Here is a 26,397-nt window from a genome sequence, read left to right on the forward strand (position 1 = left end):
CGTTCGGTAAAAATCTTATTTCGAGCTAACCTTGATTGATTGAAAACTCTACTTTTAAGTTGGTAACGTTCAACAATGTGCTGAACTGTTTATGAAGATTTATTTATCATTTTGGATATGTCTCCTTGGCTATATCCATTTGTATGTTGAGTAATAATTAAATTTCTTACACTAATCGTAGTTCAGTGACCCATTCTCAAATAATTTTGTTATTTGCCAATTAAATACTTTTAAATGTCAAATTAAATATAAAATAAACTGCAATATGAATTTAATACAACCCCTACTTCGCAAATTTCAAATTGATAAGTTGTGTAGTGCTTCATCTTATCTGCATCATTTAACTGTGACATCAAAATCATACGTAAAATAATTAAATATTTATTGTTATTTAAGTCTATATTAGTTATTTAAGTTGGTATATTCCAAACCCAAAAAATAGCTTATGCTGTTGTAGAAGACTTATAGTAATTTAAGTTCAGTATGTAATTTTTTTCTAATAAATATTGAGCCACTGCCACAAACTATTTTCATTGACCAGCGACTGCATCATTTAAGGTGTGAGCCACTGTATTCTTGTTTTAGTGTGTATCTGCAGCTTTAAATTTTCCAGATTAATAAGTAAAGTGTTTTTTATTCTACTTTACTTCTTTATACTACACAAGTGGCTTAAATTGTATTTAATGTAAAATTATTACTTAATTCTTATTTTGTATTTCTATTTTTTTATTTATTTACGTTGAATATTAATTTATTTTTTGTATAATCCACTTCTGCAATAATTATGTGATATAGTTGATTTAAATTGAATTTAGATTTTTTTTATTTGGCAACAATGTCAACTTGATCTCTGACGTAAATAATGACGTGCATCGGAATTTATACTGTACCAACTGTATATGAAATTATTACTGCAGTCATGTTGAGACATAAATATAAAACATCTATAATATTCTCAATATATATTCGAGTTTCTTGTAGCCCTCTGGCTATATCTTTGTAAATTTTATTGTACTACAAACTAATAAATAAACGTGAACTTATCAATTATTAAAAATCCTAATCACATTTTTACATGTGCAATTACAATCTACCAGTTGTTTTGTTGACGACTGGTCGCGGGGATAAAAAACAAAAACAAGCGTTTGTCGATCGATTTTTTACACACGCCAATAAACATAGTAGTTTTTAAAATAATTACTTATTTCTCGTAATTATTTTATAACTCTTTAAATTTTAGGATAATTATGGGTAATTCGGGATTAAAAATTAACATTCTATCTTCTTCTTTTCTTCTTTCTGTGCCTTTTAAAGATTATTTGACATTGGCGTTAGCCATAAATATTTCACTACCTTTCGCTATGTGGGAATATATGTCATATATTTCCTTATTTTCCTTAAGTCAATTGCAGTATTCAATCTGATTTTTCTGAGTTTTCCCTAGTACTTCTTTAGTCGTATCTACCAAGGTAATCGTAGTATCGATGCATGTGTTCATGTTTCCATTGCTTCAGTTCTATTCATTGTTGATATTGTTACTGTCCACGTGTCTAACTCTCAAATAGAAAAACTCAGTCCAAATATAACACTTAGTTGACTGTTCTTTATCTTATTTTTGCACTAAGGTACCTATGGCCATTTTCTTATTTATTGCAATTCTGCATTTTATTTCTATGTCCTTGTTTTAGTTAGTGCGTCGTAAGGTTTTCAAAATATGTAAATTTGTGAATTCTCTCAACTCCATTTAATTCGAGTATTGGCGTTTGAATATTGGTTACAATTATACATCTAATAATTGGTTGATTTTGTTTACCTTTAATTATGCATAACGAGATATAAAAGATAGAAAGACAAAAATAAGATCTGACGAAGCATTGTTTATATTTAAGTAGTGGATATTAGTACTTTCAAAACTTTTTCAAATCAGTGAGAGCACCTTTATTGCAACATATAAATGAATGGAATAATATATTAAAAAAGTAAATTAAAATACCCGGTTTGCTTAATATACTATTTATTTATATAACAGCTCTTCGGGCCTGGAGGCACATGGCTTCTATGTTCTTCACTATTTTTTCCACCCATCTCTATTTTTCGTGTTTTCCTCCCAATCTGGTATTCTTAGGTTTCTTACATCGGTTTTAACCTCTTCTAACCACTTCTTTTTTGGTCTTCCTCACTTTCTACCTGTTCCTCCTGTTAATACTTTCTATACCTACTACGAGTATTTATTATTATTACAAAAGTTTTATTTACAAAATACTTTATAAAAGGTATATAATTAAAACAAAGCTTTTTTCATTTACCATTTATTTACAACTTTTATTTGTTGTACAATTGCTTTTTAATCTATATTTATAGACTAAATCTCTAATAACGTTTATCGCAGTTGTTTGTGCATTTCTGTGGGTAAAATGTGCTAATGGGTCGTCTACCAAGAAGTAGACTGTTGAAACGGCCAGGAAGGACAAAAAAAAAGAAAATAAATTATCAGAACCCGTGTATTAGGAAAGAATATCAAGACCTCGACCACGCAGGCCCGAAGTGGATACAAACTGCCTACAATAGAGAGACGTGGAAGAAGGAAGAGGAGGCCTATGTCCAAAATTGGACAGCAAGGCCTATATAGACAGATAGATAGATCAATACCTTAAGACAGGAGACTGGTTATTGAAACATTTTAGGATCAGAGGGATACTGATATTGAGATAATCAGAGTCCTGTAGGCAAACCTCCAGCATATTAAGACAGATTTGTCAGAACTTACTCTGGCTATGAGAAGGTACGATGTATTTTTGATACAAGAGCGGGGGGCATAAATAGACTGCAGGATATTACAGCAGATGTTACTCAATCAGCTCAATTAGTTGGTATCTATTTTATAGTTGATTCCATTTTTTGTTTTAGTAATGTAATACATTTAAAAAAGATGCTGTTTTTGTAATTATTTACTGTTAATAGGATTTAAACATTATTATAGTCAAACTGGTGAACTATATTGATGAAATGTTCGACAACAACATATGAGTTTTTACCTTTGTGACAGACACTTTTGAGCTGGGCAATCCGTTGTATTAGCCATTGGATGGTCTGTGCAATATAGCAATCGAAAGTCTTTTCCAAATCTATAAAGGTTAAAGCTAGTGTTGTTTCATATTCTTTAATTGTACTCATTAGTTCTCGAAGTGTAGAGATATAATTTAGGGTACTGCATCCCCTTCTGAAGCCAGCTTGCTCTTTTGGCTGTGCAACATCTAATATATTTAATATATTATTTATGATCTTTCTGAATATCTTGTATATGATCTGATGTTGATGTATGATGACGCATACATCAACCTGTAACTCTGTCTTGTGCGGCTTGCATCCAATTAGTGCTAACACGCTTCTGGTCGTCAGACCATCTAGTTGGTAGGCGTCCTCTCCTCCGTAGTGTTTCTGGTCTTGGCCTCTACTTGACAATAGGTTTTGTCCATCGATTGTTTGATAATCTGGCGACGTGCCCTGCACAATTCCATTTTAGCGACGCAATTTTTTTGATGGCGTTTGTTGTTTTTGTTCTACAACGTATTTCTTCGTTAGGGATACGGTCACTCAGAGAGATTAACCGTATCCCAAACTGAGGAGTAATGTCTTTGAGTAATGTGACTCATCACATTGCTCAAATATTTTCCTTTTGCGGTATTTGCTCTGTGCGTGACTGTCCCGACACCTACCGCCTTCATCTGACAGTTTTGGACCTACCAATTTTCAGGTTACACATATGACATTAATGACATATGTTTGACATTGTTAAATACAGGCGAAATTGACAATTATTAATAATTACCTTTTTAATTATATGTTTTCAGTTTATGTACAAAATAAATGTAGTATTAAAAACTGAAAGAAAAGTTAAAAATCTAGTACTGGAAAATAAGTTTTTCACGTGAAAGAGCATATAATTAAAAACAGTAATAGTAAAAGTTATGATATAAAAGCTAAAGTCATCAGGCACTCTGCAGTTAGCTTGAAGCCTTATAAAATATCATTTAAGGTAAATTATTTAAATATTTCAATTGCATAAAAATGAGGTTACGTGATATTTCCTTTTTCATATTAATAGCACGGATCCATCTTTTTCTTTTCTCTAATTTATATGTAATCTTTGGGAACCTATAAAAACTACACTTACTATTTTTGCTATTATTAGCACAACTAAATACGCAACATGTATTTGCACACATTTTTGATAAAATTTATGCGTAAAAAGATAGTGTCCAATTTTGTCGTATTTCGCCGCTACGCACGCTGGCATCGTTTCAAGGTACCCCTACCATGGTCACGCACGGAGCGAATATGGGTAGGTCCGATTTAAATACATAGTTTAATTTACCAAACGCTGCCCAGGCTAATCCTATGCGACGTGGGAGCTTACATGTCTGGTTATCTCTGCAAAACCGAATTTCATGCCCTAAGTACTTATACAATTCAGCCTGCACAATATTCCTTTCATCAACAGCAATATTCTGATTTAGCACCAGATTAGTCATTATTATTATTATTATATTATACATTATTATTGCATCGTCCATGCTATAATCGGCTATAAAGACGATGTCATCTGCAAATCTCAAATGACTGAGCTTATCTTCATTTATGTTGATATCATGCTCGTTCAGATGTGCCTTTTAACAAGTATGTTCTAAAAGCGTCGTGAATAGCTTTGGAGAGCCGGTGTCCCCTTGCCATACTCCTCGCTGTATACAGAATTTATGTTTCTTGTTCAGATAGTCTTACACTAGTTGTGTCATTTTGGTAGAAATATTTGATTATGTTAGTCCAAGCTTTTAACATTTTCTAATGGCATATGGAATGAGAATTATGTTTGCTCTATTCCAGTAGTCTGGTATGCATATTGATCTTAAGAAGTTGGTAATTTCGATTGGTCGATTTGCAGACGACATCAGTCTGATCGCTAATAATCCTGCAGAACCACAAGAACTTATCAGCGACCTAAATGCAACTAACAAATAAGATAATTCTGACAGAAACGTCGAGTCGCAATATAAGGTAGGTATGTTTGCTTCTCTTTTTTTTTTAAATACGCATTTTGGTTTTCTTAGAGAGGTTTTGCATATTTGTTATTTTTTTGGCATCTTTCTTAAACCAATCTTCTCATAGGCCAAGTCTCGAGTTTTCCACGTTCCTCGAAAAAGGACTAGGTGGCGTCCTTTATTTCCCCCCTTTCTTTTAGTACCAAATTCTATAGTAAAGAAATATACAAAATACCCAAATCATTTCCATTGTTACGTTTCAATTCCCCATTTTTTCTCTTAATATACCCTTTTCCAGATCTAAACTTACCGATGTGTCCTTCAAAACACCCGAGCGTCGGGTTGCTAGGTTAACATACTTGCACCTGGAATTCTACTCTTTTTTTTAATCCCCCACTTTCCATCCAGATCCACATCTTAAATTAGCATTTTTGTTCATTGCTCCTTCTTTGTCTGTGCCTCCCATTTGTTTTGCCATTCGTTTAATATCTGGTTTGGTGGAAATGAAAGGAATAAATTCGTTATTTCGTAAACCGGAGACTTTAAGGAAAAATCCTGAAACCCGTCGATTTTTATTGTTAAATAAGCTATTCGTAAAAATACATTTTTATTTTTGACGTCATCTATGTGAGCGTGATGACGTCATTGCTAAAATTTTTGAATAGAAAGGGGGGTATTGTAATACATCATTTGAAAGGTCTCTTAAATACCTATTTAGCTATATCAATATGTCTAAGTAATTAAAGTTTGTAATTGTTTAAAAAAATAATTAAATTTTTATTATTACAATAAATATTTATTAAGTATTATTCAATAAATACAACGAAACCTAAATTAAGTGCTCAAATTGTTTACTTTTAGCTAAAATACAATGAGAAAGGCGTGCCGCGAACTCTTCTCTAACATTCTCTAAAACTTCCGGAGTTATTTGAACAACCTCATTACGTATTCTTTCTTTCAGTTCATTAATATTTTGTGGTCTATTTTGATACAATTTGGAAAGACGTTGTTTAAGTAGTTGCGTACCAAGACAGCATAGTGTAGAGGCGCACCATCTTGCTGTAGCCATAAATCATTTCTGTTTGGAAACAACCGGTTCAATTCTGGAAGCAAGAAATTTTGAAGAAATTCTAAATATCGAGGACCTGTTAAGTTTTCTTTGAAAAAGTATGGTCCAATACACCTATTATCTATTATTCCCACCCAAATATTAATTTTCTCTGGGTATTGAGTACGGTACTCTTGCATCCAGTGTGGATTTTCCGTAGCCCAGTACCGATAAGTTTGACGATTGACATGACCGTTTAGTAGAAATGTAGCTTCATCAGAGAAAATAATCTTTTTTAAAAACATCGGATCTCTGTTATTTCGTTCCATTATAATGTCACAAAATTCAATTCGTCTATCAAAATCATCTTCCATAAGTTCTTGTACTAAACTTACTTTGTAGGGATGCCACTTTTCCTTCTTTAGCTGTTTAAGAACTGTTGAATGGTCCATGTCATTATCTAATGCTACTTGCCGTGAACTGTTATGAGGATTATCTTGAAAAGCTAACAGAACGTCTACTGGTTGGTTTTCAGATATTGGTTTTCTACTACCTTTAGGAAGGTCTTTAACATGACCCGTTTCTGTAAATTTTTTCTCAATTTTGCTGACAGTGGATTGTGAAATTGGTTCTCGACGGGGGTATTTATTATTAAATAACGCACATACTTCTTTCTGCGTACGTGTTTTATCACCATAACCAATCATTATGAGAATTTCAATTCTATGCGTTTCAGTTAGCTTCATGTTCAAAGATACAAAGACTTTTTGAATACGTTCACTACAATAATACTATTAATCACTTGACAGAAAGATAATTAAGTTTGAATGTCCAACTATCAATGTTCATATTGATAAGGTAACTAGTTTTTTTAAAAAGGTAAAAAGTAGATAAAAAAGACATTTCTGGGTGATAAAAAGATATTTTTGGGTGTCAATAATACATCATATCAATACTTAATAAATATTTATTGTAATAATAAATATTTAATAATTTTTTTAAACAATTAATAATAATAGTCTCCCGTTTTATACCGCTGTCGCGGCTTTGGGAGTATAGCAGGGTAGTCTGCTATATCTAGGGCCTACGGTATACAAGGAAAGTAACATGGCCAGTGCTACGCTTCAACCGTCTATTATTACCCCTGGTTTTACCCAAGGTACTCATTTTTATTCAGGCTGAGTCTACCTGGGGCCTATAGACATTTTTAAAATGTCTAGATGTTCTTGCCGGCGGTAGGATTCGAACTCCGGACCACTTAAACAACTACAAACATCAAATACTTAGACATATTGATATGGCTGAATAGGTATTTAAAAGACCTTTCAAATGATGTATTAAAATACCCCCCTTTCTATTTAAAAATTTTAGCAATGACGTCATCACGCTCACATAGATGACGTCAAAAATAAAAATGTATTCTTACGAATAGCTTATTTAAAAATAAAAATCGACGGGTTTCAGGATTTTTCCTTAAAGTCTCCGGTTTACGAAATAACGAATTTATTCCTTTCATTTCCACCATACTGTATGTGTGGCTTAATTAAGAATCTCTCAAAGAAAAAAATACAATACTAAAAACAGACGTATTATTAATAAAACAAAACTTTTAATAAAATATATTTACAATAATCTTATATAAATAGACATCACTATTTTTCTAAAAAATAACAAAATTTAATAAAAATAAATAGATATCACATTAAAAAAGGAACTCTTCTTTCTTCTGTACTAATGTGTGCAGATCTTTACTTTTGTAGGTTCATATAACTCTAAAAATAAAAAAATACATTTTAAATTATGAAATACAATTTTAGTTTGTTGAAAGTGTGTTATAGTAGTCAGCGTATTTTGTGGGTCATATTGTGCAGAATATTTCAAGAAAAAGCTGTGATTAACTGTCTGCTCTTTTTTTCGCGTTTCACAACTGCCACCATTATAAGCAAGTTACAAGCTTACACAAAGCAGAAAGTAGTAATAGTTTACCTTTTGATATATATATATCCAATATTACCAACAATATTGCGACATGTTTCTAGTGTTATAAAGCCATAAAACCACCTCTTTTTCGTACTCTTTTTTGTTGTTTCTGTTCGTATTGCTCTATTCTATATCATGTTTTAATCTTAAATTTATATTCTTAAGCTTTTAATACTTATTCGTCTTAATAATTTTCGTGTACTCATAGACAACAGGATAAACGAAGTACAGTTAATATTTCCTAAAATACTTTATTTTGGATATTGGTCAACGTTGTTATCGATTTTGTAATTAATATCTACTAGGAATAAGCTTTAATTACAAAATTACGAAATTGGAAATATTTTTCTATATATAATAATTACAGAAGTAAAATATCATATGAAAATAGCTCAAGAACGATATTTATCATCACTGTCACAGAAGTTCACGGTCCCAAAGAACCTTAACATTGGCATAATATAACAGTAACAGTGCAAAATTGTTTGAGCAATCTCTAGCATTATAGCTTAATCCAGTTGTAGTCCTTTGTTAAATTATTTACTGCAAATTAGAAAATATTATTTTCCAAAAAAATAGCACAACCAAGAAAACCATTGTTGATGATTTAGAATATTTTTGTAAGATAAAGAAATATCTCTCATTAAGTTGAAGAGGTAGATAATCTGTAAATTGAGCTATTTGCTAATAGCTAATAGAGTATTTATATTTTCCTAAATAAATATGTACATTACAGGTACGTTACGAAAAAAATCTGTTTTAGTTGTCTTCGAAATAACTTGGCAAAGAAGAGCAATCTTCATAGTAGTAGTTATTAAAATGCTGCAAAAAAATTATTGTTATGAATAGTTTGTTAATAAATTTTTAGTTATTATTGTGTTAGTAATAGGACATATGTTGTATTTGTTTCATTTGACATGTGTTTACATTTGATTGGGCTTGTTTCCAGGGGTCGTATTTTCGAATTCGTTCGAGCATATTTCGCATACGAAATTAGAAGAAATTCGCTCGAAATCCAGTTTTTTATATTTTCGAATAGTGCGTATACGAATTTTTTCGTATACGACGACACGAATGGGTATGAACCATTCGAATTTCGATGCTAGTATACGATCAAAGTAATTTTTGTCATTTCAATTGTCACTGGGCCTGTGTACGTCAGATAAAATTTCAGCTGATAGTTTTTAATCGTTGTTTTAGATTGAACAATACAATAAAATTTACATTAATACCTACCATATTTTTACATTGAACTTTGTTTTTAATGGGTGGTTTAAATAATTTTTTAATAGAAAGATATAGTTAACGCCCTTGCCGAGGCGATAATATTAGCGGAACGAAGAGGCAAGTTTACCAACCCATTCTTAACCATCTAGAGGACTATTCGGATGTAAAATTTCAAAAATTGTACAGATTAACAAGGCCCCTCACAATGGAGTTGATAGAATGGCTTTTTTTTGTTCGGCCGACACTGAACCACCATATTTCATGCCCTTTTTTACTTCTTGTTTTAGATAACAAATTCACCATAAACTAGGTTAAGTAAAACTGCCAATTATTCTTCTTTTTTTATTATTTAAGTTTTGGTTGTTCGAATTTGCAGTGTTGCCGGTGCAAATTCTTTTAGTATACGTATAAAATTTCGAAGGACGTTCAAAAATACAGATTCAAATTCGTATACGAAATTTTTCATTCGAGTTAACTCGTATTCGAAACAATTCGATTGAATTCGAAAATACGACCACAGGCGTAAGTAACCTGAGTCTGTCATTTACTACTTTTACTGTCACTAGAACACTGTATACATTGTGATACTGTTATACTCGGTGCACTGTTCCAGATCCAATTATTGTCTAGAAAATTTTAAGTTCGACTGGAAGGTACGATACACCCAAGCACACGTGCTAATGGCAGTTTGTCACCAAAATAAAGTTGCATCAATTAAAATAAAGTTTTAATTATTAATTTTTTAATCGTGTAGTCATTTAGAGATCAATATTAAAAGTTTTTAATCAAAATTACTGAATATACACCTGGAAAGCCGCTAGATATGATGGCAAGAACATAATAAGAAACCAGTTTGACTACATCATTATAAGATGCATTATGGAACCAAAGATTCCGTAATGCCATAGTATCGACAAAGGTAAGTGATCACAACCTTGGTGTAACTTGATTTGCACTTCGAATGTGCCGCTGGTAAATAGTCAAACTCCGTGTGAAAAAATACTTTATTTTTAATTAACAAAATACATGAATATATGACCGCTAATAAGTATTATATTCCGCTCGCTATTCGACGGCCTCGATTCTCGTATCTTGTATGTGTGCTGTCGCCTGGAGATTCTTTTCGTGACTCTTCTTAATCTTCGCATAATATGACACATTGATGATACAAGTTAAAAAGCGGGGATAAAACCTTGCATTTTGTAGGACAAATATTTTTTCGGCTAATTCAGATAATTATCTTGAGAATTAACAAAAAAAGCCAGTGAGGAATAAATTTTTTAGAACCGTCAAATTAACTTGTTTCATTCTCGCTACCCCTGTTAGCTACCACAAACGAGAATTATTGTGAGAACGTTGGGCGTCTCGTCAAAATGAAGCTACTTACAAAAAATTAGCTTGTTGGTAATAAATGGTGAAAATGGGCCTGGGACTCCGGACTATTAGTAAGTCAAAAATAAAATGGTAGAGGATGAAATAATAATCAGTAATTGTCCATTTTGTTGGTTGTTGATGCCAATTAGAAAACAATCAAGTTTTTGTTTTAATACAGCCGAAAGAATATTTCATCTTCTCATGATTACAGTTAGAAGACTGCCATAAAAATATGCTGCCGCAAATATACAACTGACAGTATAAGTTAATAAAAATATGTGTTTACTTACCTCTTCTGCAATTTTACATAAATTCTCAGCCATCGATTTTCCAGTTTGTTTAACCAAACTACAGAATATTCCCTCTGTATTTTGTAATAAAATGTGCGGATGATTGAATTCTACTGCTGAACCTGCATCCATTACTAATACCTTATCAGAATCCATGACTGTATGCAATCTAAAAAACTCATCCATTAGATTACTTCATTATATTTAGGACAGAAAGAGTTTTCGCTCCGTAAGACGAATGGCCAATATAATTACATTGGAGTAATGCATTTGTTAGTAGTTAGTGTAGTAGTGTCTGAGAGCTCGGGAGACTGTGACGTCGGAAGAACTGAAGAAGACATCAAAGAGGATGTTGAAAGCTTGACGCAATGATAATCGACGCGGTTCAACCTGGAAGACTGTTAAGTTTAATATTAATTCTTGGAATATTATTAATCTTAGCTCTAGGTTTAATTGCACTCACCGCGGAAATTTAAGATTAATACTATTACAGGAATTAATGTTAAACTTAACAGTCTTCCAGTTTGAACCGCGTCGATTATCATTGCACCGAGTTTTCGACATCCTCTTCGATGTCTTCTTCAGGGCTCTCGAGGTCTTAGTCTCCTGAACCCCCAGAAACTACTACACTGGTCTCCTACCAATGCCTCACTGGTACTGGGAACACAGGACGGTTTATTTATACCGTCGATGGTGGCGTAGTTTGGTTGGAGGTAGGCGTGGGGGTTAGCGTGGGGATTAGCGCGAGGATTGGCGTGGAGGTTGGCGCGGTGGTTGATACGAACATTTCTGACAGTAGGATTTTGACTGACAAGAGGAGCGGACGATATTTTCTTAATGAAACGTCTCCAAGTCGAAGGTAACCGTATGCCGTCATATCTTTTATTGAGACAATTTGGCCTTTTATCAATTTCTATGGCTTCTCGGATAATTCTTGGTATCCGCTTTTATAATTCAATTCAATGTAAAACGAAAGACACTTAAGATTTGATTTCACCTACAGTGCGTTTGTGTATCCGCTAATACGTATTTCATCCTAAAAGGAATCTTCGGAGCGGCTATTCACAACCGCTCTGAAAATGAAAACAATCTTTCCTGTCATAATAGAAGCAAAACTAAAATGGCTTCGATATGGACGTAATAGCGACATCTGATGATAAATCACGAAACGAAATCCGAAGATTTCTAATTGTCGAAACCAAATTCAGATTTCTGCTTTAATATGTCGCTATTGCATCCATATCGAAGCCATTTTAGTATTGCGTCTATTATGACAGGAAATATTATTTTCAGGTTCAGAGCGGTTGTGAATAGCCGCTCCGAAGATTCCTTTTGGGATGAAATACATATAAGCGGATACACAAACGCACTGTACGTGAAATCAAATCTTAACTGTCTTTCCTTTTATTTCGGTATACTCTTCATGAGTACTAGAAATAAAATTCGCTAAGGATTTTTGCTTAGTTAAGGAGATATGTTATGGAATGCAATTTTAGATTCCTTATGTCTCTAATTACATCTTTATCAACGTGTGTTTTGCCTTGCAATTCTTAGAAGGCACAGATTAAAGCAGAAATCTGAATTTGGTTTCTACAATTAGAAATCTTCGGATTTCGTGTCGTAATTTATCAAGTCAATGTATTCAAATTCAAATGTTCAATTTAATTAATGTAATTTTATTGAATTGTAATACTGATTAATAAAACATAAGTAGAAAGTTGTACTGCAGAATCTAAAAATTTGACGGGGCAGTTTAAGACTGACAATATTGTTTCATTATCATTATTATCATCCAGCCTTCATTTATTACGTCCACTGCTGGACATAGACCTTCCTTAAGATACTCCATTCTTTACGATTTTGTGCTCTTTGTTGCAAATTTTTTGTGATGCGCCTGATGTCGACAGCAAAACGTGTAGCTGGTCTTCCTCTACTACGTTTGTTATTTCTCTATTTCTAATATCTTCGTTTCTTATTCCGTCCCGCAACGTCACTCCCAGCGTCGTAGACCGTTCCATTCGTCTCTGTGCCACCGGTGGTACCATTCCCAATTTCGAAGCCGTAGTCTTGGAGATATACTCGCAAATTTCCTCAGCGAAAAAAAAAATATTCTGCTTAAACACATTCTAGAAAAAAAAGATGCAAAGGAAATGGACGTGGCACCGCCCAGACGGCAAAGTAAAAACTGAAATTGACTTTATACTCTCCAACTTCAAAAACATTGCTAAAGATGTTACTGTATTAAATTCTGTCAACACTGGTAAGGATCATCGATTAGTTAGGGTGCGAATAGAAGGAAATACGGAATTCGATAGAAGAAAATCCTTAACACAGGATAATTAACTAAACACAGAAACACTCGAAATGAATCAAGAGGAATATCAAAGTGAACTAAAAAAGAGACTAGGACCTCTACCAGTATTCAACACAAAAGATTTAATAAAATAACACAAAAATTAACGAATGACATAACATCAACTGCAAAAAAGATCTGTGGTAAAAAGAAAAATCCGAGAAAAACGAAATTGAAACAAACAACACTAGATTTAATGGAAGAAAGAAGAAGAATGTCAAAAGAATCACCAGAGTGTAAGGCTATCAACAATAAAGTTAAAAAGAACATAAGGTCAGACTTGCGAGCCTATCAAACAAAACAAATATTGCAAACCATCGAAAACAATAAAAACATGAGAGTAATAAAATCAAATTTAACGAAAGGAAAATCAAAGATAACTAAAATCAAAATCCAACAGGGGAATACTGTGACAGAAAAAAATCAAATAATCAAGGAAATACAAACGTTCTATGAGAATATGTATACATCTACTATACAGAACCCCAAAACAGACCATAGAACAATTCTAAAAGTCGGCTCGGAAACTCACCCTAAAATAACTTCTTCGGAAATTAGACATGCCTTACAGGCAAATTAAAAATAAAAAAGCTCCTTGTGAGAATCGTATAGCATCTGAAATGTTAAAAATGGGCGGAAACATCGTTGTAGAGGTTGTGGAAGTTTTGTTCAATAAGTGTCTAACAGAAAAACAGAATAGCCAGTCTGTGGGAAAACGCCGAAATAATACTTTTACACAAGAAAGGAGACACTACTAATATTGAACACTACAGACCTATAAGTTTGTTGCCACACTTATACAAATTGCTAACAAGAATAGTTACCAACAGCATAACACAAAAACTTGATTTATATCAACCGGTTGAACACGCGAGATTTAGATAAAGGTTTGGTACTAACGATCACTTACAAACCATCAGAACACTGGTAAAAAAACCACAGAATATAATATACCTCTACATATGGAATTTATTGACTTTCACAAGGCTTTCGATAGTATTGAAACTTGGTCCTTTTTGTGAGCCCTGAGGGATGCTCGAATAGACTCACGGTACACTACACTTATTAAAAATATTTATGAACAGGTCACATTCCACATCAAAATTAATGAAGACGAAAAACTGAAAAAATGCGTCTTGGTAAAGGTATTAGACAAAATGATACTATTTCTCCAAAGCTTTTTACCTTAGAATTGGAAAATGTAGTCAAACAGCTCGACTGGGAGCAAAAAGGTCTAAACACTGATGGTGTACGTTTGAGTCATTTGATGTTTGCGGACGACATAGTATTATTTAGTACAAATATCAAGCAACTGGAGTAAATGCTCAAGGAGTTACATCAGCAGTCAAATAAAATAGATCTTAAAATAAACCTTCAGAAAACAAAAATAATGAGTAATTTACAAACTAATATGGTTATTGACAACGTCAGTCTTGAAAATGTAGACAATATTGTTTACAATTCAATAAATTGTTTTGCTGCTTTGATTTGTTACTTCTCTCCTTTTTGATTTTGTTTTAAAACCAAATTCCAGCGCTTATTATGTAAGTGTGTAATAAACAAATCGTTAATAAAAAATGGAAAAAATACCTGTGAGCTATTGTTAGAACAGTACAATTGGCAAATTTGTTTCGTATGGTAGACTGTATTAAAGAATCTGTTTTCGGATCAACATTGGCTGTAGCTTCATCCAAAACAAGGATCTTGTTTTTTCTCACTATAGCTCTAGCCAAGCACACGAGTTGACGTTGACCCAAACTAAGATTTGATCCGGCTTCACCTATTTTGCTTTCTAAGCCCATTTCCATATCAGAGACAACATCTAAAAAAATGAAGAATACTATATAAATAAAGAATTCTATCTAAATAAATTTTATAAAACAAAATTGATTCAGTTTTTTTATGATCAAGACACGTTGCTCTAACTTAATTTTACTTAAAGGCTTTTTGTTTGTGCATGAAAAATTAAAACGCATGTAGGGAATAATTAAAGATGGTTTATTTAACGTTCATAAAAAAGTAAAATAAAGAAGTAGTATATTTACGAGAAAAAATCTTTCTGTATCAGTTAATCCATTTACTGCTAAAATTATCCAGTTGGTGTCGTTATCAGTAACAACGATATTATTGTGGATAAAGAGACTAAATATCTTAAAAGTTATAGCTTTCCGTTTATATGTATATTTGGAAATTATCGATATCAATTAGTAGAAAAAGACAAAGAAAAACAGTCGAGTTTGGACCAAAACACAAAACTCAAGACAATAAACACATTTTTTTTCTATCAGATATGTAATCCATAATTAAAGGGAATAATTTTATATGTAATATGACCTTAATATAATCTACGAGATTATACCCTTGCTCAGGTTCACAAATGCTTTTTTCAGGTCCAAATCTGAGAAAGGCGTATGACTCTGTACCAAGGTCAGAACTATGGGAGGCAATGTACAAATTAGAAATACAGACGGAACTCATAGAAGCTACAAAAGCCCCGTATAAAGAAAATAAAGTGCCCATTAAAATGGAAACAAAAATCATAGGAGACTTCACCACAAAAAAAGGGCTCCTGCAGGGTTGTTCCACATCTCCAATCCTATTCAAAATATACTTAGAGAAAGCCTTGACTACATGGACCAGAAAATGGGAAGGCATGGGAGTACCGGTACCAAACGAATACCTGTATACGCTAAGCTTTGCAGACCAAGTAGTGATTGCACAAGACCAAGAAGACCTAAGTTATATGATGAAGAAACTACAGGAAGAATATACCAAGGCTGGCCTCAATATTAACCTGCAAAAACAGAGTACCTATCTACAAGTGAAGAAGACACAGAAGATCTACAGATTGACGACAACGTAATAATTAAAGGAAAGGATAAATTCAAATACTTGGGGTTTATAATTACGAAAAAGGCAACAACAGAGAAAGAAATTAAGCAAAGATTAGGACAAACAAGAACAGCAATCCGACAACTTAAATCAGTATGGTGGGATAGACACCTAAATATGAAGACAAAAACACAGATTTATAAAAAAATAGTGAGAAGTATTATGACATATTGGGCTGAAAATTTGATTATAAATAAGAAAAACAGCAGTCAGATAGTAGCAACAGAGATGGAATGCCTGTGAAGATGCTGTAGAGTAACAAGAATGGATAGGAGAAGTAATGACGAAATAAAGCACAGAACATCGATAGAAACAGACATACTAACATATTATCGAACAAAAAAGACTAAAGTGGTGTGAACATGTAAGAAGAACTAGCGACAGCAGATGGATAAAGATAATAACCAAATGGAGACCCATAGGAAGGAGGAAAAGAGGACGACCCCGAAGAACCTGGAACAACGAAGTAGACGACGCGTTGAGTAAGAGAGGCCTATACAATGGAGAGTGGGACAATAGAGAGAGATAAAAACGGTTGAGCGAGGAAAGAATCCCTGAACATATATATATATATATATATATATATATATATATATATATATATATATATATATATATATATATATATATATTAATTATACCCAAAATATGCGACTATTTTAAAGTTGGAATAAAATTCATCTTACCCTTTAGAGCTACTTCTTCTAGAGCTCGCCATAGGTCTTCATCATCGTATTCATCCATAGGATCTAAGTTTGATCGCACCGTACCAGAAAATAGTACAGGTGACTGGGGTATAATAGCTATCTTTGAACGCATACTGGTTAAGGGTATATCACTGGTACATATTCCATCGATTAATATCTTTCCTTCAATATCTGTTAATCTAAAACAGTTATTAAATTTTTTTAGATAGTTCCAAAATGGTAAATTAATCAGTTTGGTACTATCTTTTTGTTTAGTATATACTCACAGATAAAACTATTACATTTTTTACTTTCAGTCGTTTTTTTGTTAAAACGTTTGGGTTTTATATTGCTCACTTCTGTTTACTGATACAGTGTTTTACATTATTAATAATCAAATAAACTACAGATTAATATTTATAAGAAATTCGCGTAGGAATTATTAAAATCACTTCTCGTTTAGCTAACACATTTTTTAGTAAAATATCTTCTCTCTTGTTTTGTGCCATATCAAAAATATTTGACGTTGTCGATCACCATGGCAAAAGCTTCATGGTCTTCTGCTATATGAAAACTTTGTATTGCACTTTGTATTTAGGTTATAATTTGCATGTCCTTTAGCCATGAAGCATGCTTTCTTCTTGTATGTCTTCAAACTTCAATTTTTCCTTGCATCAGCTGCAGTATTTTATATATATATATATATATATATATATATATATATATATATATATATATATATATATATATATATATATATCACCCTTCAATATATTCTCCATAAATTTTCCTACGTTTAACAGTATTTAGTAACTCTCTATTATTGTGGACTCGTATATAGCGTTCCACGTTAAGAAAATAACATTGCGGAGATAGGGCCATGTATTTCTTATGGACGATAGAAGCGCAGCGATGCCACGATAAACACAAGCACGATTCAGGGTTGTATAATTTGTATTTTCGTTTTCACAGACATGAATTAAATAACTGTTTTTTAACGTTTTTGTCGTTCTCTGAGACTACATAATGATAATAAGGCTTTGTGGTTCTTCAGTTGTTATTCTGACTTTACAGTTAAATGTTAATTGAAAATGGAAATTCGAAAAATATATCGACAATCTAGTAAACCGCATGTGGCAGCAGTGGCAACACTGATCTCCATAAGCCTAATGTTATTTTCTTAACGTGAAACGCTCTATAGCAATACTTTGTTATGTTTGCTGTCTAAGCAATCTTTAAAATTCGGCCATGAATCCAGATTTCTAATGCTTGAACTGGTTGCTTTGTTGAAACTTTTAGCGTACATGGTTCAGCCCCATACAAAACCACTGACCACATAGTACTTAATTATTCTTTTTCTTAATCCTAAGCTGAAATTAATATGACAAAGAAATGTTCTCTACTTTAAAAAGTGTTTCTAATCATTGTAATTGGGCAATTTATTTCGACGTCCGAATCTAGTTGGTCTATTGCGGTGTTCCCAAATATGTGAATTTGTTAACCACTTGTACTATTTATTTCGTGTTGAATATTGGATATAAGCTGCGGGCGCACATTAAAAATTTGGATTTATTTATTCGTAATTTATTTATATTATATATTATATCTGTATTAGTAAGAGTTTGTAGTTAGCGAATATTATCTTGTGTATCCTTATGTCGTTGACCATTCATTTGGTTAATCCATCTTTGGAGGTCATCTTCAACCTAAGGACAAAAGATTGTCTTATTTGTGCTAACTCTTCCGTCTATGAAGACGTTAGTCAGTAAATCGGGTCTTACTGATATCGGTAATGACTCGGCTCTTCATTGCGTTGACCATCTAATTAGATGTGGTCTGTCTTTAACCACGTATGAGTGCAGGTTTAGATTTTTCTTTCATCAGACTTTTTCTTAATTTTTGACATAATAACCATGCAATGTAATAACACTTCAATATTTAGTGTTTTCTCCTCCAACTATAATGATAGCTGGCGTTATCCTGGAAATACGGCGCAAAAGATCTTATATCAATTCTTAGTTAGTTGATGGTAAGTTGTGTAGCCTGTCCTAATTTTATTCTATTATATTTGGTTTCATCTTCTCCCCTGACCTTCCATATATACGACTGCCTCCAACACAATTCCATAGAAAAAGAAAAATTAGTACGACCGTTGAATTCAATACTAAATGCAGTTCACCAAGATAGTGTAGGGTTCTCCTTGTCATCCAGTTAAATATTAAATTTTATCTAAACCCTTAGTTTTAGATTACATAGGCTATCACATGCGGTTAATTAAAGGGAATCCCTTCTTTTACTTAAAAGAATTCTTATTGAAAACTCCTACCAATATTGCTCAATTAATAAGTATCTTTTCTCAAGAAGTTATGGTTCCACAATTATTGTTTACCTAATAGTGACAAATTAAGGTCAGTTTTAAATAACGCTGTTTATTATACAGCTCTGCAAACTATAACACATGGGACTCCTTTCACTACCGTACTTTCCTCAAGTTACAGCTAAACTATTTAAAAATATACCATTTAAATTAGCAGTAAAAAATGCAAAATCTGTCAGGAACTTGTTTTCCTAGACCAAGACACCCTTATCCCCCCCAGAGCAAATAGATGTTGTTTACCACATTATCTGTGATGAATGTAATTTTTGTTATATAGGTCAGACTAGGCGGTCACCTAAGGGTAGATTAACTTCCCACTGTAGTGATAATAATTTATCTAAGCACACAAGTCCTCTCGCTGAACATGCTATTACTACTAAACATAAGGTCAATTATGAAGAGCTTTGATCAAATGAAAGACAAATATCGAGCACAGTTTATTAATTAAATCTTGCCCAAGTACTTTCGCTTCCTAGAGCATCTTCAGGGACTTTTCGTCAATTTTGGCCTATCCAACAATCTGTTGAGAATTTCATAAACATAAAATTGTACATTACACCACACTACACAAGGACAAACAGTTTAAAATCTTTTAAAAGTCGAAGCTACATTATGGTTGGCTTCAGGACAGAGAATGACGTTGATTCTCTCTCCTGATGCCAACCATAATGTAGTTTGCCTTTTAAAAATAAAAAAAAATTTTAAACTCTTTGTCCTTGTGTAGTGTAGTTAGCCCAGTCTGGTTAAAAAAAAGGTCGAAAAATTTTTCGCAGATATCTGAAGCTTTTAAGATAGATGAATAGAGAAAAGATGAAAAGAAGAAGAAGAATAGATGAAAAAGTACTCGTATTTTTAATTTGCGTTTTTTTTTAACAATAATTTATGGTCACAATTTGATTTTTTTTGTGTTTTTTCCCTTATATATTACATAAACAATATTTATATAATTTTTTTATATCAAGAATATCTGTATTTTCCGTTTTTCAAAATTAAAATTGATAAATAATTTACGGAGATATTTGTAAAAAGCAGTTTTTTTGCACTAATTTATAAATTATATTAATTTTTTTATTAACACAAAATTAAATGTTATTAATACATTTGAACATCGAGGAATTACTGTCTTTTAAATTTGTGCGAAATTTCCCCCCGATCGGTTAAGTAGTTTAAATAAAAGTTATTTAATTTATTTATTCCTGAGGCTTAAACTATTAAACTTGCTCTATTAATGATGCTAGACACATTTAGCAAATTTCATAGGATTCTTTAATACTTAAACTAGAAGTTAAATGCATATGGCGTTTTCATCGAAATGATTTACAAAATAAACGTTTGAAAAAAGGGTATGTTTTTTACTTACAAACAATTGTAATAACTTCTATATTTTTCAAGCTACAGACTTGTACGTACAACCATTGGATAGCTGGTAAAAAAACTCACATTTAAAAAAAACCTTCTATGACCAATAGGAATGAAGTTAGGGACTATTTTAAAAAAAATCAGATCTCCATTGTTTATAAACATTAAGAAGTAAAATTTGCACAAATTTTGAATGAAAATCTAAACTTTATATTGAAACTTATAGCTATAAAATTCATCTGATTTTTCGAAACTTACAGCCCTTCGAAACGAAGGTACATACTTTCAAAAGATCGACATAGGAAAGTAGAGGGGATAACTATTTCTGCTCCGTTTTTTTTTTCGAGATAGGAACTTTGTCAGGCCAGTGAAACTATGTAGTTATCTATATTTCGACAAGCTACCCCACAATAAATAAAAGAGTCTTTTAGCTGCAATGGAAGCCGAGATAATGTAAATTTTTCCTACGTGTTTCAATTTGAAGTTATATCCAGGTCTTATCTAAATAATATTTTTCGTTTTTTTTTTCTCTGTGGTGTTTAATTTTAGAAGATATTACCTCATCCAAGAAACGATTTCCGGACTGTCCATTAATATTGATTTTCTGTTAATGATTTATCACGAAAAATTTAATTCGTGAAGTATCTTCTACAATCAAGTTCTACCGATGCCCAGAACAACATCATCTTGCAAGTCGGCATGTATTTTCGGAATTGTTGGAATTTCCTTGGTAAAATAAAAAGAATGAACCTTTCTTCGAACTATACTTTTAACATTTTTATTAATTTCCAGTGGTAGTGTCCCTGATTTTATGACAGGATTCGTGACAACCCCTTCCTTGTCCTCTTTTCTTAAATTATAAATTGACCTCTTGGAACATCCTGTGTACATCTCCATAACACTGTCTACAGAGCACGTATGATTAACGTGTTGTAATGCTTTGAAAACAGTTAATATGATGATCTTTTCGTTGGCCGAGAACGCAGTGAGCTTTAGCCGTTTGGCTGGAGAAAAATCCGCCATGACGCAGTTACGAAAATCTACTAACGAGTATTAGAGATTTCCAAAGATTTAAAATATATATAGGTACGGTGTTTACAACATTTGAAAGTTGTCTACTTTAAAAGTAATTAGATAATTACATTAGAAAGTAATTAAATAACTGCTCATGCACATTAAGTACAAATTGTTAAAATGCATTCCATGAATGTATGCAATTAAACTAAATATAATTACCAGGTATAATCATTATTCGTAATTATTAAAATGTAATAGATATCATAAAATTTATTAATAAAGACGTATTAAAAAATTATATAGGGTTATATTTAGTATATATATATATATATATATATATATATATATATATATATATATATATATATATATATATATATATATATATGTAAAAGATAAAATCTTTTAGCGAAAGTCGCTATCGCTTTATTAAATTAAATGGCCAAATATATGGCCTAGAAGGACATATTCGTTAAACTTCCCGTGCTCGAATCGGTATCAATAAAGTGTTATGATCATTTCGGCCTATCCCAACTTCATCAGACACTTGGGCTGATACAAATTCAAACTCGGAAAGTCCAACGAATGTCTCCCAAAACTTCACTACAACAGTAGTTAGCTTACAAAGGCGCCACCTGCTTTGGTGGCCGTGAACGAAAACGATATGATAATATCGTTTTCTGTATCCTCTGCGCTATGCGAAATGTGTAAAAGATAAAATCTTTTAGCGAAAGCCGCTATCGCTTTATTAAATTAAATGGCCAAATATATGGCCTAGGAGGACATAATTCGTTAAACTTCCCGTGCTCTAATCGGTATCAATAAAGTGTTACGATCATTTCGGCCTATCCCAGTCTCATCAGACACTTGGGCTGATACAAATTCAAATTTTCATTTCAAATTCATTTTGTATCAGCCCAAGTGTCTGATGAGGCTGGGATAGGCCGAAATGATCATAACACTTTATTGATACCGATTCGAACACGGGAAGTTTAACGAATATGTCCTCCTAGGCCATATATTTGGCCTAGGCCAAATATTTGGCCTAATATATTTGGCCTTATATATATATATATATATATATATATATATATATATATATATATATATATATATATATACTACTATTTTCCTATTTACTGGTATCAACTATTTTAAGCTTACCTGAAAAGAGCAGAAATCAACGTTGATTTTCCTGCTCCTGTTCTTCCTACAATTCCAACCTTCTCCTTAGGTTTAATCTTAAAAGTAAGATTGTTCAAAACATAAGGTAGGTTTGTGGCATACCGCAAGTAAACAGATTGAAATTCAAGCATACCATTCTCCGGCCATCTTTTTGGCGGCTCTTTTTGTTTCTCGTGAGATTCTTGCTTTATATCAATGTAATCAAGGACTCTTTCCACTGACGTCATCGAGTTGTCCAATTCGCTCCATTGACGCATTCCCCACTGGAACATACCTGTTAAACTTATAGCTTGGGTGATTGCTAGACCAACGTTGCCACCATAAGCTAACAGAATGTTATATTATTAGTAAAAACATTGTCAACAAAAAAAGTCACTATAAATGTTTTAAAAATATATACACCAGGATATTTCCTTCTACTTTTGTAACCATCTCAGCTGCAAGATATGATGCGAACTGCGAATAAGTATTTAAATGTTACAAGTGGCTCTAACACATATTTTGCTTTTGTCACATCTCTTTTTATCTACAGTAATGAAGAAACAAATATTTTTATGCTATCTACTAATCTCGAGAAAACATATAGTAAAATACTTTTCCTGATTTGTAGAGAGTATGTAGAGATTACATATAGATGAGCCTACTTTCTACAAACTCTACTTTCTTACTTCTTTCCGCGTTCACGTGGACTATGACACGTGCAGTCTGTGTCATGGCTAAGGAGCAAGAATATTGGCAATCCAGTCCGAATATCTGTATCTTAATTGTGTATCTTAATAAGTGAGAAAATTTAAGCGAGCCTACGGAAGTAATTGGTATATCTAGAAGACAATAATTGTTGTAAATTCATAATTTATGTATGTAGTAACTTTCCTATAATAAAATACTTACCACTGCCGAAAACGAAGAAACTGAAAGTAACCACTGCAATATACCCAACGCAAAGAAGATCTAACCAGAAGCCGAATGTTCGATTGCAGCACAAAAATAGATAATACGCCGAGCTGTGCAGATCCTGATGTTTGTCAAATTCAACTCTTAAGATTTCTTGAGCTCCAAAAGCTCTTACTGTAGTTAAGCCTTGTAGAGATGCGTGTATATGAGAAAAGACTGGACTTCGTGCTAAAATAAAGGTAGGGGTATAAAAATTCATGAATGGTAATTTTTCTGTTATATTCTGGGTTCTCTATTCCATTTCGTACTGTCTAGTAAACTTAGTAATTATTTTTTGCTATGTTTGTTAAATGTTAACAAAATGAAAGTGGTTGCAAATTACGATACGACCAAGTACACGTAATATCCGAAATAATATACATATAAGCCTTCCTTCCCATTAACATATACATAACGAAAACCATAAAATTCACGTATCACTATGCATAAGGTAATGATTATGATTTTTGTACAAAAAACGCAATATCTTTGCATATGAGGAGAAAATACTGCAGATGACCTCTACTTAGAAGACGGGAAAATTAAGAAATGCGATCAATGTATATATTTGGGGGTAATACTAACAAAGACAGGAAGAACTGATGAAGCCATAAAAGACAGAATAACCAAAGGGAAACGAGTTATAGGTGCATTGAATTCAGTACTATGGCAGAAAAATATAAGACCGGAAACGAAAAAAAGAATATATAATACCATATTGAAACCAGTAATCGTCTATGGCTCAGAAGTATGGCAGTTATCACAAAAACTTAAAGGTAACCTATTGGCAGTTGAAATGGATTTTTGGAGGAGAGCAGCGGGAAAGTCTAGATTAGAACATATAAAAAATGAGGATATAAGGAATCAAATGAATGTACAAAGATCAATTATAGAAGACATCGAAAAAAAATCAATTAACATGGTACAGACATGTTAGACGTATGGGGAAGAAAGACTACAAAAAAAATAATAGAATGTATACCACCAGAGAAAAGAAAACGAGGACGACCACCAACAACATGGATGCAAGGAATTTATTTATTTTTGTTGATTTCCAAAAAGCATTCGACACTATCAAACTTTTCGGTATAGTCGAGGTTTGGATCTAATGTATAAATGATATATTTATATATGTACGTTAGGGATAAACGGTCGCAGGGAGGTAATCTTTCGTAAATAAAATCTTAGTTCTCTTCCATAAATCATCATCGATGGAGAATATCCGATTGCTTCATACACCTGCGCTGAGATTAGTGCTCCTTTTAGCGTTTTGTGATGTTTTAATCAGATATCTTGTAGATATCTACACCTTGTAGTCTATCTATAAATGTCTGTATAATATTTGTTCCAGAAAATCTTTTGTTGTATGATGGTAAGCCAAATTCAATGATATTTTATTATCAGCTTTAAATTGTTGCAGGCTTTCGTTATGTGTTTGATATCAAACTTTCAGCTTTAAATTAGGTAGACCTGATTTAGATGCTGCTGCCAATATCTTGTCTCTAAAGTTTAAACGAGAGATGTATAACTGGGTGCATCCTGGGGAAAAAATTTCAAGACGGTTGCAGTCTATCATCGAAGCGCTTTCTTCCTCAGTTCAGTCATTTGCTCTAGCTGCATCTTCAAATTGAAAACTATAAGTTTCCCAAGCTATTTAACCATCTAATGTAAGGTGCTTTTATAATTTTACTAGTTCTAATTATGCTTTTTTCAACTATCGAAGATGATAAGTCTGTTTGTTTAGATTTGATATTAGTTACTAAAATAATATTTGAAACGGAAACTTGCGTACCAAATTTTCTTTTTGTTGTTATTACCTGTTGTTGTTTTGCTGTAATTAAATAGTTTTGTTGTTGCTTTTCTTTTATTTTCTAAATCGATTTTTATATCGGTTTGTCGTTCTTTTAATTTGTATATTCTGTTGGTAATTTGACTTACATCTAACTTAAAATTTTTGTTAATTTAACATAAAGTATTTATGATTTCTACCTCTACTTTTCTACGTCTCTAATTATTCTCTTCCTATGCTTGCTCACGCCTCTCTTCTTTTTCTTTCGCCTCCTATTTTTCGCTTTTTCTTCATACCTTTCTCTTCTGACCTCGTCTACGAATTTGCTCGTAAAAATTTAAAGCTTAGAAGTGATAAAGTCAAGGCCAGGCTCGATATGCATGCTACTGGTACAACTTTTGAAAGAAGTGACCCAGTATGGTTATACAATCCCACATTTAAAAAAGGACTTTGTCCGAAGGTTCAACGAAACTGGAAAGGTTCGTACATTGTCTTACTGAAAAAAAAAAAAAAAACAATCTAATCTACCGCATCCAGTTTTCAGCTAGAAGTAAACCCAAAAAATATTCAAGAAATCTAGAATGATTGATATGTCATCTAAAAATCTCGAAATATCTAGTAATGTCTAAAACGACAGAAAATGTATATAAACACAAGATGTTGAAAGTTTAAGTACAGGACAAGAACGGTAGTGTTTTGAATTTTATAGTTGTCATTTTTTAAAATATTGTAAACAAGTTTTTGTTTGAATAAATTGATTTTAAAGCAGTGTAAGCATATAATTGAATAGAAGTGTTTAATACATAGAAGTACAAAACATAAAATTCTTTACTACTTGTCATACCTTTCAG

The 26,397-nt window shown here is 32.4% G+C and overlaps 1 protein-coding gene across 2 annotated transcripts in view; it reads right to left on the reverse strand.

The window, feature by feature from the left end:
* Positions 1-7,673: 7,673 nt before the first annotated feature.
* Positions 7,674-26,397, reverse strand: part of LOC140432428 (ATP-binding cassette sub-family C member 4-like) — an 85,495-nt gene continuing 66,771 nt past the window's right edge. The window contains exons 11-17 of one of the 2 annotated variants that reach the window (XR_011949801.1): positions 23,716-23,946; positions 22,804-23,149; positions 16,887-17,086; positions 14,899-15,130; positions 10,956-11,124; positions 8,071-8,886; positions 7,674-7,856 (exon numbers count right to left, since the gene is read on the reverse strand). Coding sequence is in view for 1 of the 2 variants with exons in the window: in XM_072520324.1 (XP_072376425.1) it covers positions 7,833-7,856; positions 10,956-11,124; positions 14,899-15,130; positions 16,887-17,086; positions 22,804-23,149; positions 23,716-23,946 (1,202 nt within the window). In the remaining variant the exon portion in view is untranslated. The remainder of the gene's footprint in view (positions 7,857-8,070; positions 8,887-10,955; positions 11,125-14,898; positions 15,131-16,886; positions 17,087-22,803; positions 23,150-23,715; positions 23,947-26,397) is intronic. The other variant, XM_072520324.1, reaches the window with a different exon arrangement.

The sequence above is a fragment of the Diabrotica undecimpunctata genome, chromosome 1, assembly GCF_040954645.1.
Source record: "Diabrotica undecimpunctata isolate CICGRU chromosome 1, icDiaUnde3, whole genome shotgun sequence".
Lineage (NCBI taxonomy): Eukaryota > Metazoa > Arthropoda > Insecta > Coleoptera > Chrysomelidae > Diabrotica > Diabrotica undecimpunctata.